The sequence below is a fragment of the Acipenser ruthenus genome, chromosome 53, assembly GCF_902713425.1.
Source record: "Acipenser ruthenus chromosome 53, fAciRut3.2 maternal haplotype, whole genome shotgun sequence".
NCBI lineage: Eukaryota > Metazoa > Chordata > Actinopteri > Acipenseriformes > Acipenseridae > Acipenser > Acipenser ruthenus.
Window position 1 is genome coordinate 8,386,350 of NC_081241.1, and position 16,858 is coordinate 8,403,207.

Below are 16,858 nucleotides of genomic sequence, written 5' to 3' on the forward strand. Positions count from 1 at the left end.
CTTAACTCAAATGAGGAAACTGATTTGTAAGTGGTGTTTACATATGTTCTCAAAAATGTCAAGTATACCTTTAACCTTCAATATAATGCTTGTGAGTATGAGAACACACACTGTTTATTATAAAACATACTTTTCAATTCAATTAAACAAGTTAAGAGATATTTCAATTCTGAATTTATAGATGAGAGACAAGCCTGACCTATGCAGGTGGAAAGGAAGCAACACTGCAACTCCATTTGCTCGTTCAGCCAGTCCAGGCACTTGTCTGTCCCAAAGCATGATCATTTATTGCTGCAGTCTACAGCGAGAACTATGACCCCCTTCTTCCTAATTCTTGTAGGATTGACACCTATTTAAGATAGAACATCTCATCAGAGTGTGACAGTAACATTTGTTTTTTAATTCTGAGTTTTCGATTGTTTGTTTGGTGCAAATAAAGAACTGGCTCTTTCAGTCTTTGAGGGGCTGGAATCTTTGTTTTATTTTCTGATTAGCAACTGGTAGAAACATAAGTACAAAAAAGACAACAAGCATTTACAAGCTTGATAACTGAGGTAGAACATGAACGAAAGCTGCAAATTTGAGGACTAGAGTTGCCCATCTCTTGTATAAGCTGACCACACAGATGACCTGTTGTGCAATATTCTTTAAGGTGTCCTTGTAGAGGCTCTTCTTTTGATCAGGACTGTGGTCTGCAGGTCGCTGTGGAGGGGGCATTTTCCTCGTCGTTTCAGAGTACCGCTCCTGTTCCTCAGCTGTGGTGCTCCTCCAGGTCCTGTGTAAAGCCTGCACCTTCTCTTTGTTAGTGTTGCCCTCTGTAAAGAGCATAATATTGTATTTTATTATATCCAGTCACATCATCTATGTTTTGTATTTTGCTTTTTTTTTTTAAATGCCTTTAATACATTAAAAATGTGTTCTGTAAGGAATAAAACCCTGTGCGTACTTGTTTTGATAAGTTCTCACTGTCGAACACATCGATGCCTCTCTTAGCCCTTTTTCAAGTTTAACTCTGGGTTCACTGGAATGCTCTCCCCTCTTCACCTTCTTTTTATAATTGTCGATCCACCTCTAAGAAAATAATGCATTTTTACTTTACAGTGTTATCAAGGGCATTATTGAATTAACTGCAAGGCAACTCTCAAATTGCACACGATATAAATTAAAAACTAGCCAGGACAATTCCCTTCGTAAAAATTAAAATGAAGCAAAAATAAAGTTTTACAGTATTGCAAATTACCTGTGTGTGTGTGTCAGTCCTATCGTCACAAGGGGGCGGAGTTAGTAAACAGTGACGCATTTCCGGAGCCCGTAGAGCTCTTTCACAGCGCGCTCGCAATGCTTTTAACGTATTCACGCTCGCCCTGGCAAAATGTTTCTTGACATTATCAAGTATTAATTCACATAAATAACAGGCAATTTATATTAACGATATTTTGTATTGTTATTAAAAAATACCGGTATATCCTGGCGCTGCAACACAGCATCTCCGCAATGTATTCAGTACTGCGTGGGCTCCACAAATGGCGCCTGTAATGGAGTACCGAACTGCATCACGGGATTGACTGTCCTATCCTGCTTTATACAGTCCTAGGTGAGGACACAGAGAGTCTGACAGAGAGTTTATTGCAGTTTAACGAAGTTAAGTAAAACACAGTCCCTCTGCAGCTCCCACTCAGCACAGGTAGAAATACTGTGTTCCTGTGAGTCCACATTACAATGTAAATGAAACGGATGTGTCGCGGGACAGACCCGGACTAGGCTTTACATTCATAATACACGGGGTTTTTAAAGTGACGTTTGGCACAGATTGGAATATAGAAACATTACATTTTACTGGAAATTACAAATCTGTGCTCCACTCGTTAGTGATCGCATTGCTATAGGTTTTGTGAATGGAGGCTGTTCTGCTGTGAGTATATCGGGGTGCTCTGTGCACCCCTCGTTAATGATCGCGTTGCTATAGGTTTTGTGAATGGAGGCTGTTCTGCTGTGAGTATATCGGGGTGCTCTGTGCTCCCCTCGTTAATTATTATTATTATTATTTGTTTATTTAGCAGACGCCTTTATCCATGGCGACTTACAGAGACTAGGGTGTGTGAACTATGCATCAGCTGCAGAGTCACTGACAACTACGTCTCACCCGAAAGACAGAGCACAAGGAGGTTAAGTGACTTGCTCAGGGTCACACAATGAGTCAGTGGCTGAGGTGGGATTTGAACCGGGGACCTTCTGGTTACAAGCCCGTTTCTTTAACCACTGGACCACACAGCCTCCTATCTTAATGATCGCGTTGCTATAGGTTTTGTGAATGGAGGCTGTTCTGCTGTGAGTATATCGGGGTGCTCTGTGCTCCCCTCGTTAATGATCACGTTGCTATAGATTTTGTGAATGGTGGCTGTTCTGCTGTGAGTATATCGGGGTGCTCTGTGCTCCCCTCGTTAATGATCGCGTTGCTATGGGTTTTGTGAATGGAGGCTGTTCTGCTGTGAGTATATCGGGGTGCTCTGTGCTCCCCTCGTTAATAATCGCGTTGCTATAGGTTTTGTGAATGGAGGCAGTGAAGAGGAGCGCTTGTGGCGAGTCGATTTTATACTTCGTATTGTTGATGATAGCGGTTAATAAAACTATATCCATAATAATAATAATAATAATAATAATAATAATAATACACTGTCACAAAGACGGCCAGAGTGGGTTGCGTCAGACCAGAAAGGAACTCAAACACAGACAGAGACGGTGGTGATGAGCTGAGTGCAATGGCTGCACTCAGCGTTTATTAACAAAATAAAAGGTTTAAACAGCACAAAAACACGGGACACGGCACTATAGCCAAAATAAAGAGACAGACAAAACGGACTAACACTAAACAAACGGTGCACGGAGACAAACAAACACGGTGAGAACAAACACTTATCTTTACGATCTTTTACGCTCTTAACTCTCCTCTCTCTCTCTCTCTCTCTCTCTCTCTCTCTCCCGTTCTCCTCTTCCGAACACCCAACCACGAGTGACTAAAAATGTGCCTATTTATACTGTTGTGCCGGGATTCAATTACTAATTAATTATTCACTTGAATCCCAGCACGTGAATTAATTCTGTGCAACCCCGTGCTCACATATTACATTTAACCAGCACGTGAAGTGATTTGTGCTCTCCTCGTGCCTAAATACAAATCTACACTTTTAAATACACGTGAAACACAGACCCGTTTATATCCCGTGTACCAATCTATACACCAACATTAACACACGCACGCAACACACAACACACAATATGCACACAGGGGCGGGGCACATTGCCACACACACATAAATGTAATACTAATAATCAGAGTTGAAAGTCAGCCGGTACGCCCCGGAACTGCGTACCGGCAAAACATCTTGTCAAGGTACTTGAATATTTCAACTTATCACAATGATAGGCTGCATCATTTTTTCTTTGTATTTTCCATCCTTTTCGCTGCTTCTTCTTCATTGTTCGGTTATTATTGATGTTTAAGCAAAATAACTCGACGTCACGCAGGTTCCGGTCATGTGACTTATGATGTCAGAGTATGCTGACTGCCAAAGGGGCTTCCGCATACTTGTGAACAAGGAGTCTGCAAAATAAGGGAGCTTTTGTAAACTGATATTTTCTAAGACACAAGCATACAACTATTCCACTATAATTTGATAAAACTATTATTGTGTTAAATACGTAAGAACATAAGAAAGTTTCCAAACGAGAGGAGGCCCCATTCGGCCCATCTTGCTCGTTTGGTTGTTAGTAGCTTATTGATCCCAGAATCTCATCAAGCAGCTTCTTGAAGGATCCCAGGGTGTCAGCTTCAACAACATTACTGGGGAGTTGGTTCCAGACCCTCACAATTCTCTGTGTAAAAACGTGCCTCCTATTTTCTGTTCTGAATGCCCCTTTATCTAATCTCCATTTGCGACCCCTGGCCCTTGTTTCTTTTTTCAGGTCAAAAAAGTCCCCTGGGTCGACATTGTCGAAAAAGCTCGTTTTTTCTCCTCAGTCTTTGAAGAAATTAATATTTTATAAGAACATAAGAAAGTTTACAAACGAGAGGAGGCCCCATTCGGCCCATCTTGCTCGTTTGGTTGTTAGTAGCTTATTGATCCCAGAATCTCATCAAGCAGCTTCTTGAAGGATCCCAGGGTGTCAGCTTCAACAACATTACTGGGGAGTTGGTTCCAGACCCTCACAATTCTCTGTGTAAAAAAGTGCCTCCTATTTTCTGTTCTGAATGCCCCTTTATCTAATCTCCATTTGTGACCCCTGGTCCTTGTTTTTTTACTGCACAATACTGTTATTTTGGTACTGCGTCAGTGACTTGGAGAAAAAGAATGTCTTATTTAGTTTTTCAGGGCAAATCGGGTAACCCTAACGAAATGAACAGTGCGTAAAAACTATTACAGCACTGACTATTGGATGCCATTTTTTAAATATATTTAAAACATAACAATTCTTAAAAATAAATTAAATACAGTTACTTCCTATGAAATCCATTCGTTGCTAAAAACAAATAATTCACCTCGTTTCGCTCTGCAGGTGGCGCCGATTTACCCCCTAACTTTCATCCAAAGTTGTGTCAGATTGAACATTCCCTTCACCCGAGGAGTGGAGAGGACAGACAGGGAGTTCAATACAAAGGGTTTCTTACAACACAAAACAGTCTAGTTCAGCTGGCAGATTGTTACAGAGGAATCAGAATAATGAAGCCAAAACCCTGGATAGAGCGGCTCAGTGAATGTGGTTTGGTATCTGTGCAGGAGGGTCATTCTGTCAGAGACGCCGTAAAAGGACAGCGTGCCGGCATTAAAGTCCAGATACACTCCTATTCTGGGGGAGCGGGGGGCAGTTATTGCAGTGTGATTGTTATTGTGCCAGGCAGTGTAACTGGAATCAGAGTATTCCAAACTCCAGGACTTGTCATTGAATCCAAGGATACAGGAACGATCCCCTCCTTTCCTGCGGATTCCTTTATATGTGACTCCTATAACAGCCCCTCTACCACTCCATTCAATCTCCCAGTAACAGCGTGTCCCAGACAAACCCTCTCTGCAAAGCATTTGGGGATAGCTCTCAAATCTCTCTGGGTGATGAGGATATCTCTGTGTCTCTCCCCTCAGTGTCACCTTTCTGTTCCCTTCAGACAGACAGAGGTTTCTATGCACTGTGTTGGGGTCCAGTGTGAGCTGACAGGAATCTGATTGAAGAGGAGAGACGGTTAGAAAAGTCAAATCACTGAGAAAATCAACAGTCATTGTCTGCTGCATCCTCAAATCACTCCCTCCTCCCTGCTTCACCAGTCTCTGCATCCTCCTCTATGCTCCCTCATCCCTCCTCTCCTTCTCCATGCTCTCTCCTCCCTCCTCTATGCTTCCTCCTCCCTGATCTCTCCTCCCTGATCTATCCTCCCTGCTTCCTCCTCCCTCTATAGTCCCTGTGCTATGATACCTCCTCTTTGCTCCCTCTTCTGTCCTTCCTGTTCCCTCCTCTTTCTATACTCCCTCCTTCCTGCTCCCTCCTGTATGCTCCCCCCTCCTTCCTGTATGTTCCCTCCACCTCTATGCTCCCTGCTCCCTCCTGTATGCTCCCTACTGCTCCCTCCTCCCTGCTGCCTCCTCCCTCCTCTATGCTCTCTCCTCCGTCCTGTTGCTCCCTCCTCCCTGCTCTCTCCTATATGCTCCCTCCTCCCTGCTCCCTCCTCCATCTATATTCAATCCTCCCTGCTCCCGCCTCCCTAATCCCTCCTGTATGATCCCTCCTCTGTCCTCCATGCTCCCTCCTCCGTCCTCCCTGCTCCCTCCTATATGCTCCCTCCTTCCTGTTCCCTTGTTTATGCTCCATCCTCTCTCCTGCATGGACCCGCTGCATCCTCTCTCCTCCCTTTTCCCTGCTCCATTCTCTATGCTCCCTCCTCCATCCTTGCTCCTTTATGCTCTCTCTTCCCTCCTCTTTGCTCCCTCCTCCCTCCTTTATGCTCCCTACTCCATCCTCTCTCCACCCTGCTCCCTCCTGTATGCTCCCTCCTCCCTGCTCCCTCCTCCCCTTTCCTTTCTTTATGCTCCCTTCTACCTCCTTTATGCTCCCTCCTCCATGCTCCCTCCTGTATGTTCCCTACTCCATCCTCCCTCCACCCTCATCCCTCCTGTATGCTCCCTACTTCCTGGTCCTTCCCCCTCCTGTATGCTCCCTGTTCCCTCCTTCCTCCTCCATGCTCCCTCCTGTATGCTCCTACTCAATCCTCTTTCCACCCTGCTCCCTCCTGTATGCTCCCTACTCCTTGCTCCCTCCTCCCTACTCCAGGCTCCCTGCTCCCTTGTCCCTGCTTTTTTTATTGACAAGTATATTTAGACTGTAATAATTAAGATTGATAATCAATAGATTTGATCTATAATTCTTACTTGAGATTTATTTCTCACTTTGGATAAGTTCTCTCTTTTTATTTTTCTGTCTTCAATAAACTGCTGCTTCTCTTAATTAAGCCCTCTTGCTGTTTGATTGTTTTGTTCATTATAATTCCTCGATCTTATCAAACTTCTTCAATTGGAACTAATCAAATGCAGCTCTGCATACAATTACAGTTCACTTAATGTTCCTACAGGGTATGTGTTGCCATTTTACCCATTCAGACCCCTTGCTTACTAAATATCTTCAATAGAATATCATCCACTCTTCAAATATTAGTCTAATATTTTAATGAGCAATCCATCCCACAAGTGCAGTGATACTGCAATATACATTTACAACGAGCACAGGATGACTGGGAGGGATAGCTGTTCATTTTACCCCACAACTGGTTTCACATGCATTGTACATGTATTAAAAGATGGGATGATTATCTATTCAGGGATACCAAGATATTTAGGGAGAGAAAGGTCTGAGTGGAAAAACAGGCAACAAATGCTCCTCCCCCAGTCATTCTGCATGTATTCATCTGAATACTTGTTGGAGAGGAGTGTAGATTAATGGCTTCACAATTACTAATAAATAATAATAATTGCTCCCCTCAAGCTCCACCCCTCCCTGTTCTATAGTGTTAGCTCTTCTCACAGTGGAGTGACACATCTTTCAATGAAATGTTTCAGTGAAAACAGACTTACATTTTAAAAACTCAGCTCTGTTCTTTGGCTCTGGAGCCTGCAGACTGTAAACTGCAACTTCATTCCCTGGGCAGAAAAGAGAGAGAAATAGAATTGAAACATGTGGATTAATACACAACACACACAAGACTCCAAACAGCAATCTGTAAAGAAACAAGGCTTATTCACTTCATTTCAGGAAGTAAAAATCTGTACTTCAAGATGTTCATGATTACATACAACAGTCATTGTCTGGCCCATCCTCAAATCACTCCCTCCTCCCTGCATCATCCCTGCTCCCTGCTCCCTGCTCCCTCCTCTCTCCTCTGAGTACCCTTCTCCCTCTATGCTCCCTCCTGTATCCTCCCTCCTCCCTGCTCCCTCCTCGTCCTCCCTGCTCCCTCCTACTTCCCTGCTCCCACCTCCATGCTCCCTAATCCTTGCTCCCTGCTCACTCCTCCCTGCTCTCTCGTTCCTGCTTCGTCCTCTCTGCTCCCTCCTCCACAGTCCTCCCTCCTGTCTCCTCCAAGCTTCCTCCTCCATTTACCCTCCTCCCTCTCCCTCCTCCTTGCTGCAATATTCATATAGTCAACAATCTGCAAGAGGTCTTTATTAATGTCTTGCAAGTCCTGTCCCTCCAAGCCATGGTCTATTTGAGAAATCTCTACCAAAGGAATCTATTTCACACCAACATGTTGTGGTTATTTTGAGTAATTCCTCCTTGCAGAAGTCCTCAATATGGTCTTTAAGTTCAGATACAGCTTTCCTCACAGCCACAAAAGAGGTGTCTGTATTGACAGTAACGCTGGGTAAGTCTCCAGCTTCAGGAGGGGCACAGAGAGACTGGAAATTCTACAACAGGAAAGTGGAGAAAAGGAGTTTTCAGTGAACAGAATGGGGTCCAAAACATTCCTGGGGAAAAAGCAAGGATTCATTCAATTAGAGAGGTCTGTCTGAAACTGTCCCAGTTAGGGACTTGAGATTTTCTAACACGCAGTGATGTTACCTGTAGAAAATGGATGTGATCCTCTGTCTCTGAAAGCTGTTTCAGCTCAGCGTTTCTCCTCCTTAGCTCAGCAATCTCCTGCTCCAGTTTCTTCATGCATCCTTCAGCCTGATTCACTGCGGCCTTCTCGTTAGCTCCAATCAGCTCAATAACCTCAGTGTGGATCTTCTCAATGGATCGGATCAGCTCAGTAAAGATCTTCTCACTTTCCTTTATTTCTATGCATGCAGATCTCTGAGTGAAAGAACACAGTAGAGGAGACATGGTTAGAATTGATATCAAAAACACATCAGGCATAGACAGTAAACTTCTGCAGATGTGTTCCAGTCCATCTGTTAATAATAATAATAATAATAATAATAATAATAATAATCCCCTCTTGTCAATACCCACTTTCAGTGACTCCACAGTCTGTTTCAGCTCATCCATGTCTTTCATTCTCTCCTGGATTCTCTGTTGTATTTCTGTCTGTGTCTCTCCCAGCTCCTTCTGTGTAGAAGCACAGTGACACAGTGACATTTCTGATGGGGCATTGAGTGATATCCTGTCACACCCAACACAGGCCTGTTTAAGTATGCTATTGAAACTGACAGAATCATTTTATTTCAAATATATTTTATGTTTTCTTGTCCCCTTACCTCTTTACAATGTGTGCAATAAATCTGAGTCAAATATATTTTGACTTCAGTTCTAGTTGCAAGCCATAGACATCTGTAGCACAGGCTAGATCAGACAACGTGTGTATAGTAGTACGATACAACACCATCTAGTGCACAGCTGCCAGCAATACAAAAGGACACTTGATCCACAGTAGCTGTCCACTAGATGGTACTGTTTCATACTAGTAACACTGAATGATGGCTGATCTAGCATGTGTTACATGTTTGTTTTGTAAAGCACCTAGGAAACTGAAGCAGCTTTCTCTTTAATGGATATTCAGAGCTTCTGATTTCCATTTTTAACCTATAAACACAGTAAAACAGCCCTGATACAAAACAATGAAATCAGTGTATACCCAACTGGACACTGGACATGGTTACTCAATTCACGTTGACTTCACCCCTTTCCATGTGAAAAAATACAATATAATAACCTAAAACCTAAAAAATCCCTTTCCCAGCGCAGTCGGGCAATGAACCTCCTTCCTGACTTGAATCTATCATTGATTCATTCTGAATACTTTAAACTGAGTGGCAGCACATTCCTGCATTTCTATTGGAGGATTGCACACGCTTGTGAGATTTAAAACAAGATTACAATTAGAAACGGAGGGTTGTTCTTGCTCGTGGGATTTAAAGCTATATTACAGTTCAATAGGGAGGATTCACACACTCGTGGAATTTAAAACAAATTGTGAAGAAATGTAAAAAATGCCTAAATACACAAAATCCCCAGAAGAATGAGCCCGTGAGCAGAAGGACTTCACTGTGGAAGAGAGCAAAGGAAAGAGGGGACTAGTAGGGTGAGCAAAAGAAATTGTAGATTTCAACAAACAAATTCTCAGATAGGTTATTAAATTTCGTTTTTAACTAAATTAAACATTTCTGTTTTAATCATGTAAAAATGTTTTTTAACACAGCAGTGCGGAGTAGTGGTTAGGGCTCTGGACTCTTGACCGGAGGGTTGTGGGTTCAATCCCCAGTGGGGGACACTGCTGCTGTACCCTTGAGCAAGGTACTTTACCTAGATTGCTCCAGTAAAAACCCAACTGTATAAATGGGTAATTGTATGTAAAAATAATTTGATATCTCAATAATGTATAATGTGATTTCTTGTAACAATTCTAAGTCGCCCTGGATAAGGACGTCTGCTAAGAAAGAAATAATAATAATAATAATAATAATAATAATAATAATAACACACCAAAAATTCAGCTACTGTTTCTGCCTGGCAGCCATCTTGGATTTGAGTTATGCCCTCTACTGACTTTGAGCCTTCATAATTAAAAAGATGAACACTTTACCAATAAAAATAATTCTTCTCAGCTAGATGGTGGTTATAAATTGAAAGATCAAACGTTTTAAGTGTACAAGCAAGCCTCCCAAAAAGACACCCCCTCACTGTGGGCAGACTGGCAAGAATGGCATAGCACGGGCACAGCAGCTCTGCCAGTGCAGATAGATGCGTATGTGTCACTTTTAAAGGCACGGGCACAGCAGCTCTGCCAGTGCAGATAGATGCGTATGTGTCACTTTTAAAGGCACGGGCACAGCAGCTCTGCCAGTGCAGATAGATGCATATGTGTCACTTTTAAAGGCATGGGTTTTACTATATATCAAAACATAATTATTAAAGTTTTGTTTATGATCCCTGTGCTGCAATCATTATTACAATATATTAAAGAGGCCCTGCATCATAGAGGCAGCACTGGGTGAAGCTCAGTCCGTCCTCCGGCTGCATCACCAATTTTCCAAGCGAGGATCATATTTCCACCACATCACTACAAACACAAGCATGGCTGGCTCTTGGTTTAATGAAATTAATAAACACAGAGAAACAGAAGCCCTGTGAATATTGTATATCATATTAATCTTGTATATTGTATATCATATTAATCTTGTATATTGAATATCATATTAATCTTGTATGTTGCATATCATATTAATATTTTACATTGAATATCATAATAATCTTGGGTTTTTTTTTTTGTTTTTTGATTTTTTAAATTAGGTGACTTTGCTGGGAATGTTATTTTTTATGTTACCAATTAAACTATCTTAAACAATGAAACTGATCTATGATTTTATTAAGTTGTAAGATACATATAAAAAACACTAGGAATATAAATCATGCTAATTTTACACTACAAATTCCAGTGCACCACAAAACAGCTGAACAAATCCTTCTTACCCTGTGAGGCAGGGCTGAGGTCCTGCACGTGTAAACAGTGTGTTTTTGATTGATGGTAAATAATGTTTTTGCCAATCACGTGTGTGCTAGATATGACAGGGCATATTCAAATCCAGGATTTTAATGCCACCCAAGTCTAGGGAGGAGGTGTCAGGGAGACTGTTCCTGGAGCGGGACCTCCTTTCTTGTTTGGTCAACTTTTATTTTCTAGTTGTTTTCGAGCAGTGTTTTGTTTTGAATGTTTTGTGTTTTTTGTATCAAAGAAAACCTCCTGTGTCTCTCCTGTCAATCAGTGATAGCCACGCCTCTAACAACACCCCTGTTACACCCTGAAATACATTGTAGTACATCATAGTTTAGAAAGAGCAATTAAAAAACTAGGGCTCTTTAAATAGCTCTTAATATACAATTAAAATCTGATCTAATGTGAAACTGTATAACCTAGTAAACAGACATGTTAAATATCCCTGGGAATTCTTATCTTCTAGGATAGATACAAGGAATTGGTTCAAATCCTTACCTGTTTCCCACTCCTTTCTTTCTTAGCTGAGACTGTATCATGGCTCCTGTGTTCATCTTGTGTACACAACAAGCAAATACATGTCTGATCTGTTCTACAGAAGACCTCCAAAACCTTCTGGTGTTCAGCACAAAGCTTCTGCTCCAGATTTCCAATTGCATTGATCAGCTTGTGCCTCTTGAAAGCAGCCCCCTCATAGTGTGGCTTGACGTGTGTTTCACAATAAGAGGCCAGGCACGTCAAACAGGATTTCACAGCTTTGAACTTTCTCCCAGTGCAGAAATCACACGGCACATCTCCAGATCCAGCATAACTTTGAGCAGGAGGAGGATTGAGCACTGTCTTCTTTAATTCCTCTACAACTTCAGCCAGCATGGTGTTTCTGCGCAGATCAGGCCTTGGGGTAAAGGTCTCTCTGCACTGGGGGCAGCTGTAGACACCTGTATGATCAGTCTGATCCCAGTAGTTCTTAATACACCCCATACAGTAACTGTGTCCACATGATGTAGTGACTGGGTCCTTCAATAGCTCCAGACACACTGAACAGCTAAACTGATCCTCTGACCACAAGTTTGAAGCCATTCTTGCTGCAGTGAGACAGAGAGACTGACAATTTCACGACAAACGAAACTTAACTGTGCTGATTTCCTGGAATTGTGTAACACTCTAAGAGGCGGAGTTTGGTGGAGTTTGATCTTCGTGGGCATTAATCCACATCTCAAAGTCCATTAGTCCTCAACCACAAACTGAGCACCAATGGCTTTCTTCTCTCCAGTTCAAAGCAAGCTTGAGGAACAAGGTCTGCTCACCCCCTAAGAGAACGTGAAGGGTGGTCCCTCCAGTCCAGGCGAGGCTGTATATTATGAGAACTTGACATGTTCTAGTGTTATCAGACAGGGTGTGTATGTTACTGACATACTCATTTATTACAGTGCTGATTTCATGAGTTAAAACCATTTTATACAGAACAGACACTCAAACAAAGCTTACAATCAAGGGACCTACTTTTCAAATCTGTGCACTATTTGTTTTATTCATTTCAGACAATGTCTTCCCTCTGATCAGCAGAACATCGCTCTCTCAAGTCCCTTCTTGTTTTGCTGTTGCTGTTTATTTCCACTCTCTTTGACTCAGGTGAAGCCCATTGATCCTGCTGCCCCCACACTGGTTTTCAAATCTGTGCACTATTTGTTTTATTCATTTCAGACAATGTCTTCCCTCTCATCAGCAGAACATCGTCCTCCTAAGTCCCTTCTTGTTTTGCTGTTGCTCGTTTTGTTTTCCACACTTCTTTATTTCCACTCTCTTTGACTCAGGTGAAGCCCATTGATCCTGCAGCCCCCACACTGTTTTCCTCTCCCCGTTCACTTCCTTCCTTCCTGTGTTACAGGTAATAGGACCCCACCTCCTGACCCCCTTCATCAAACATTTCAAAGAGATTTCATTTCAATCAGCCATGCTGCTGTGTTTTCATAAACAGATACGATTGGTCATTTTGAAAACTCTCCTGATAGATAGATATTAATGAACACTCATGGGGACTACACTGAGGTTAAAGGTTTAAACGTCATCATGTTCTTTACATTTCTTACCTGATGAGGATTTTCTATGGCTGTTTCTGATTAGATTTTATTCACCATGCTTACTAACTATTCCAGCAAAACATTGCTTCTGAAAAGACTCCTGGAGGCTGATTGTGGGGAAGCGCATGACTGTTGCACGGGCTGCAGTGCACAATGCTTACCCTGTGGACTTCAGTGCCCAGCGCACCGCCAATATGCTTCCCCACCTCGTTTCCACACAATCAGCCTGGACAAGAGTTTTCAGAGGCAGTTCTTGCTGGAATAGTTAGTAAGCATTTCAAATAAAGATCTAAGCAAAAATCACATTGAATCATTCAGCACACACATACTAGGATATTAAAGATCAGACATGTAATATTAATACTATATAGATGATATAAACAATATTTCAATAAACCTATTTTCAATTGTATTTCTTTAATAAAAAGAAGTTATTGCTGATCAAATTTAAAACCATTACATTGTTTTGATTAAAGTGCAAATTGAAAATCATATTTCTTATATTAAAAACTTAAATAGAACCTTATTTATTCATTTTAAATTAGTTTATTTATTTATTTTCATTGTTAAATTAAAATACTTTGACAATGTGACAATCTTTAGCTTGTATTTGAAGACGGTGCTGTTATTTTTTCAGATGCACCAATATATTTAGAAAGCGAGGGATCTGAGTGGGTAAAAAGGACAGAAATGCCCCCACTTCAGTTCTCAATTGTTTTTGGAGGGGAGGGGAGTTTTCTTCTTCAACAAGGAGAACAAGTGGAATAACAAGAACAAGCTTTTTTCCATGTTTAGACTGTCAATTTCTCCTGATTTATCACAGTATTAACAATGGGTTTGACTGCTGTGTTAGAGTGTCTGGTTCTGTACAGGAATATAAGAAGGATGGAACTCCAGCCATTGGAATAGTTGTGTCAATACCCTCGATTCACCATGAAGTGTGATCCTGGGCTGGAATCACAATATGTGCTTCTGCTGTTTCTGTTGAGATGATACAGAGACAGGGATGGGTTTCACAAGAAACAAAACTTACCAGTGTTTCTGAATTCCAGGAGTTATATAAAGCTCTAAGAGGCGGGGTTTGGTACTGAGGCCAGGTTTAGACAAGCAGGCTGAGCAGAGACTGCTTAATCAGTGTGAGAGGGGCGGAGAGGAGAGAGTGGGACAGGAGTTTGAGAATGTCACCCTCTGTCACAGCGCTCCTTCAAGACTGAAGCTTTCTCCCAATGGGACAGGCCCATTCCCAGTAGAGACTCTGAATGAGGGCCGGACACTGGCCACACAAACAATCCCTCCTCCTTCCAAAAACCCAGTCCTATATACAGGACACAGGACACGAGCGAGTCAGACGAGATCTTTCCTTTCTACTGGAGAGAAATCGAGAGCTCTCAGTTTATCTGCAGGGACATGTCATGTGTTCTTCATGAGTGAGGAAAGGCTTTGCAATGATAAGCTGTGAAGCTCTTTGGTCCTTCATCACACCTGCAGATATATCTGGAATGGACTGACGGTTCAGCTTTGGGTTTTCACTTCTCAAAAGACATACAGCAGCCACCAGATCCTCTTCACTTGCATTAGCTGGCAGAGTTATTGAAATCATGCTGTAGTTTGATACAGATTTGTTCTTCTAATATTGTGGAGTGTAGAAAAGGTATAGTGATTCAACCAGCACTATCACTATACTCCAGAGGTGAAGTCTGAGTTTGCTCTGCAGCCCTCCTTCACAAAAGGTTTGACTTGGTTTACCATAAGAATAAACTTCAGCTTGGGTGTCAATGTTCGCAGTGACATCACAATGACAGACACAACAGAACAGCACAGAACTTTATTTTTCATTATGGTTTTAATAAAGATGAGTCGCTTATTGACATGTTGCGATCTTGTTCTGCTTGTTAAAGAAAAATGAAGGCTTGGCCAATTTAAAAGCCTATTTACACAGAAAAATAACAGTATATTAAATCAATGTTACTATGAAGGCGTTTCTCAGTGTGATTGAGATACACGAATGTCTTCACAGGTATCGATTGAATTGTTAAAGGAGAGCGGAGAAGAACTCGGGGTAAAGCATCGACAATCACAAGCCCTGCTTCTGTTACACAGCAGAGTCTGCAGAATTGGGGTTCATATGCAGCCGACTAATTCACCCAGTCAGGAAACAAACACATATGAAACTGTATCCTGATTCTTCTAAATAAATTAAACAGTAAATCCATCTGTTTCTGAAGCCAAATCCATGTTAACTAACTTATTCACATGTTATGATGGTAACTGCTAATACGGAGCCTGTGTAATAAATAATCCATTCCTTACTCAAGTTTGCGTTTTATTGTATTAATTTCAATACGGTACAATCCATTTACAACAAATTGAGAAATACAAATCTGATGCTTTATAATGTTAAACTGACCACCCTGAAGTCAGTCACTAGGTTACTAAAAATATCAATTAGACTAAACAATTAAAATCTCAGCGGAAACGTATTTGTTAATAATTAATTACACACCATTGTAATGTGTGAGTTTAGTTATGGGGGCTGATGGAAGCGCTTCACTTTTCCGGTTACCGACATGCGCAGATACACCTGCTTATAAAATGTGGTCTGATATACAGTCTATGCAGGCGTCTCATAATTAAATAAAATAAAAACATACTTACTGATTCATCAAATTAGTTCCTCCTTTGAATGTGGTGAAAAAAAAGCTGTTTTTTCTACTTTTCTTTAGGAAACATTTCGAGCTGTGGCCGCTAGGTGGCGCAAAGGGCGTCTGACAAATACATGAATAGTAATAATAACAAATCTGAACACAACACTTGATGTGAAATACAGGGATACGTGTTTTTAGTTTACTGATGGAGTGTCTGAATGCATAGATAATATAATTATTCATCAGTAAATGAAGTCAGAGACGGCTCAAACACTCACCCATGATCTGATGCGTCACGGTCTTCAAAAGCATTTACAATAAAGAAAATAGATTTGCAGAATGGCATCGGTAGTAATACAAGGTAAGTGGTGACCTGCGCACAATAACATGGATAATAATAATAATAATAATAATAATAATAATAATAATAATAATGTAAGACTGCCGAGACTTCGTGTGGGTTTGTAAATCAAGACCATTCCAGATATTGTCTTCAAGAAGGTGATTTTTAATCACAGTCCAACATTACAGGCATTCCACATTAAACTCATGGACTGTTCTCTCGCTGTATAACGTGAGCACACCACCACAAGACACACGCTCTTTTTCCCTCCTCTAGCGGGAGTGAGCTCCCCCCAAAACATTCCCCCTAGGAAACACTAGATCACAAACTCTTATTGATTTACTTTTAAACACTGTACCGTGCTTCACTTTCCGTTAACAATAAATGTTATTTAGACTTTCTAATTATTAAAACTAATACCCGTTGATTAACCATTTAAATATAGTCTATAACTGTTACAGTTGCATGACTAGATAGGCCACAGAAACTTGGCACCAATAGAAACTTCCGAGTCTGACAAAAAAATATATAGTACAGTAGTAATATAAATATATATATATATATATATATATATATATATATATATAGTTTGCCAGGAGTATTAAAATAAACAGTAATTTAATGTAAGAGAGCGTCCCAAATTTTTTTTAAAAAATGCCTGTAACACAATGTGTCACCAGGGCCTCAGCAGAGAACGGGTTCATACTGTATATAACAGCCAACTGGATCTGATGCATTTGGCAATACTTTTTAATGTTCTTTTACACCATCTATCCCTGAGGTATTTAGAACAAGTTCCATGTGCACAGCTGGAAAAAAA

General features: G+C 41.2%; 1 protein-coding gene across 1 annotated transcript; it reads right to left on the reverse strand.

The window, feature by feature from the left end:
- Positions 1-4,443: 4,443 nt before the first annotated feature.
- Positions 4,444-12,113, reverse strand: LOC131723204 (tripartite motif-containing protein 16-like protein). The gene is made up of 6 exons (XM_059016738.1): positions 11,468-12,113; positions 8,491-8,586; positions 8,098-8,331; positions 7,784-7,943; positions 7,113-7,178; positions 4,444-5,212 (listed from the first exon to the last, which is right to left on the reverse strand). The coding sequence occupies exons 1-6, from the start codon at positions 12,047-12,049 to the stop codon at positions 4,680-4,682; spliced, it is 1,671 nt and encodes a 556-aa protein (XP_058872721.1). The 5' UTR covers positions 12,050-12,113; the 3' UTR covers positions 4,444-4,679.
- Positions 12,114-16,858: the final 4,745 nt, after the last annotated feature.

What these genes read in the sequence shown, in the direction of transcription:
- LOC131723204 (XM_059016738.1), bottom strand. Translation starts at nt 12,049, where the DNA reads ATGGCTTCAAACTTGTGGTCAGAGGATCAGTTTAGCTGTTCAGTGTGT. An exon ending in AAGAAAGGAGTGGGAAACAG is followed by an intron (nt 8,587 to 11,467) that starts GTAAGGATTTGA and finishes GCTTCTACACAG; the next exon opens with AAGGAGCTGGGAGAGACACA. An exon ending in AGACTGTGGAGTCACTGAAA is followed by an intron (nt 8,332 to 8,490) that starts GTGGGTATTGAC and finishes TCTTTCACTCAG; the next exon opens with AGATCTGCATGCATAGAAAT.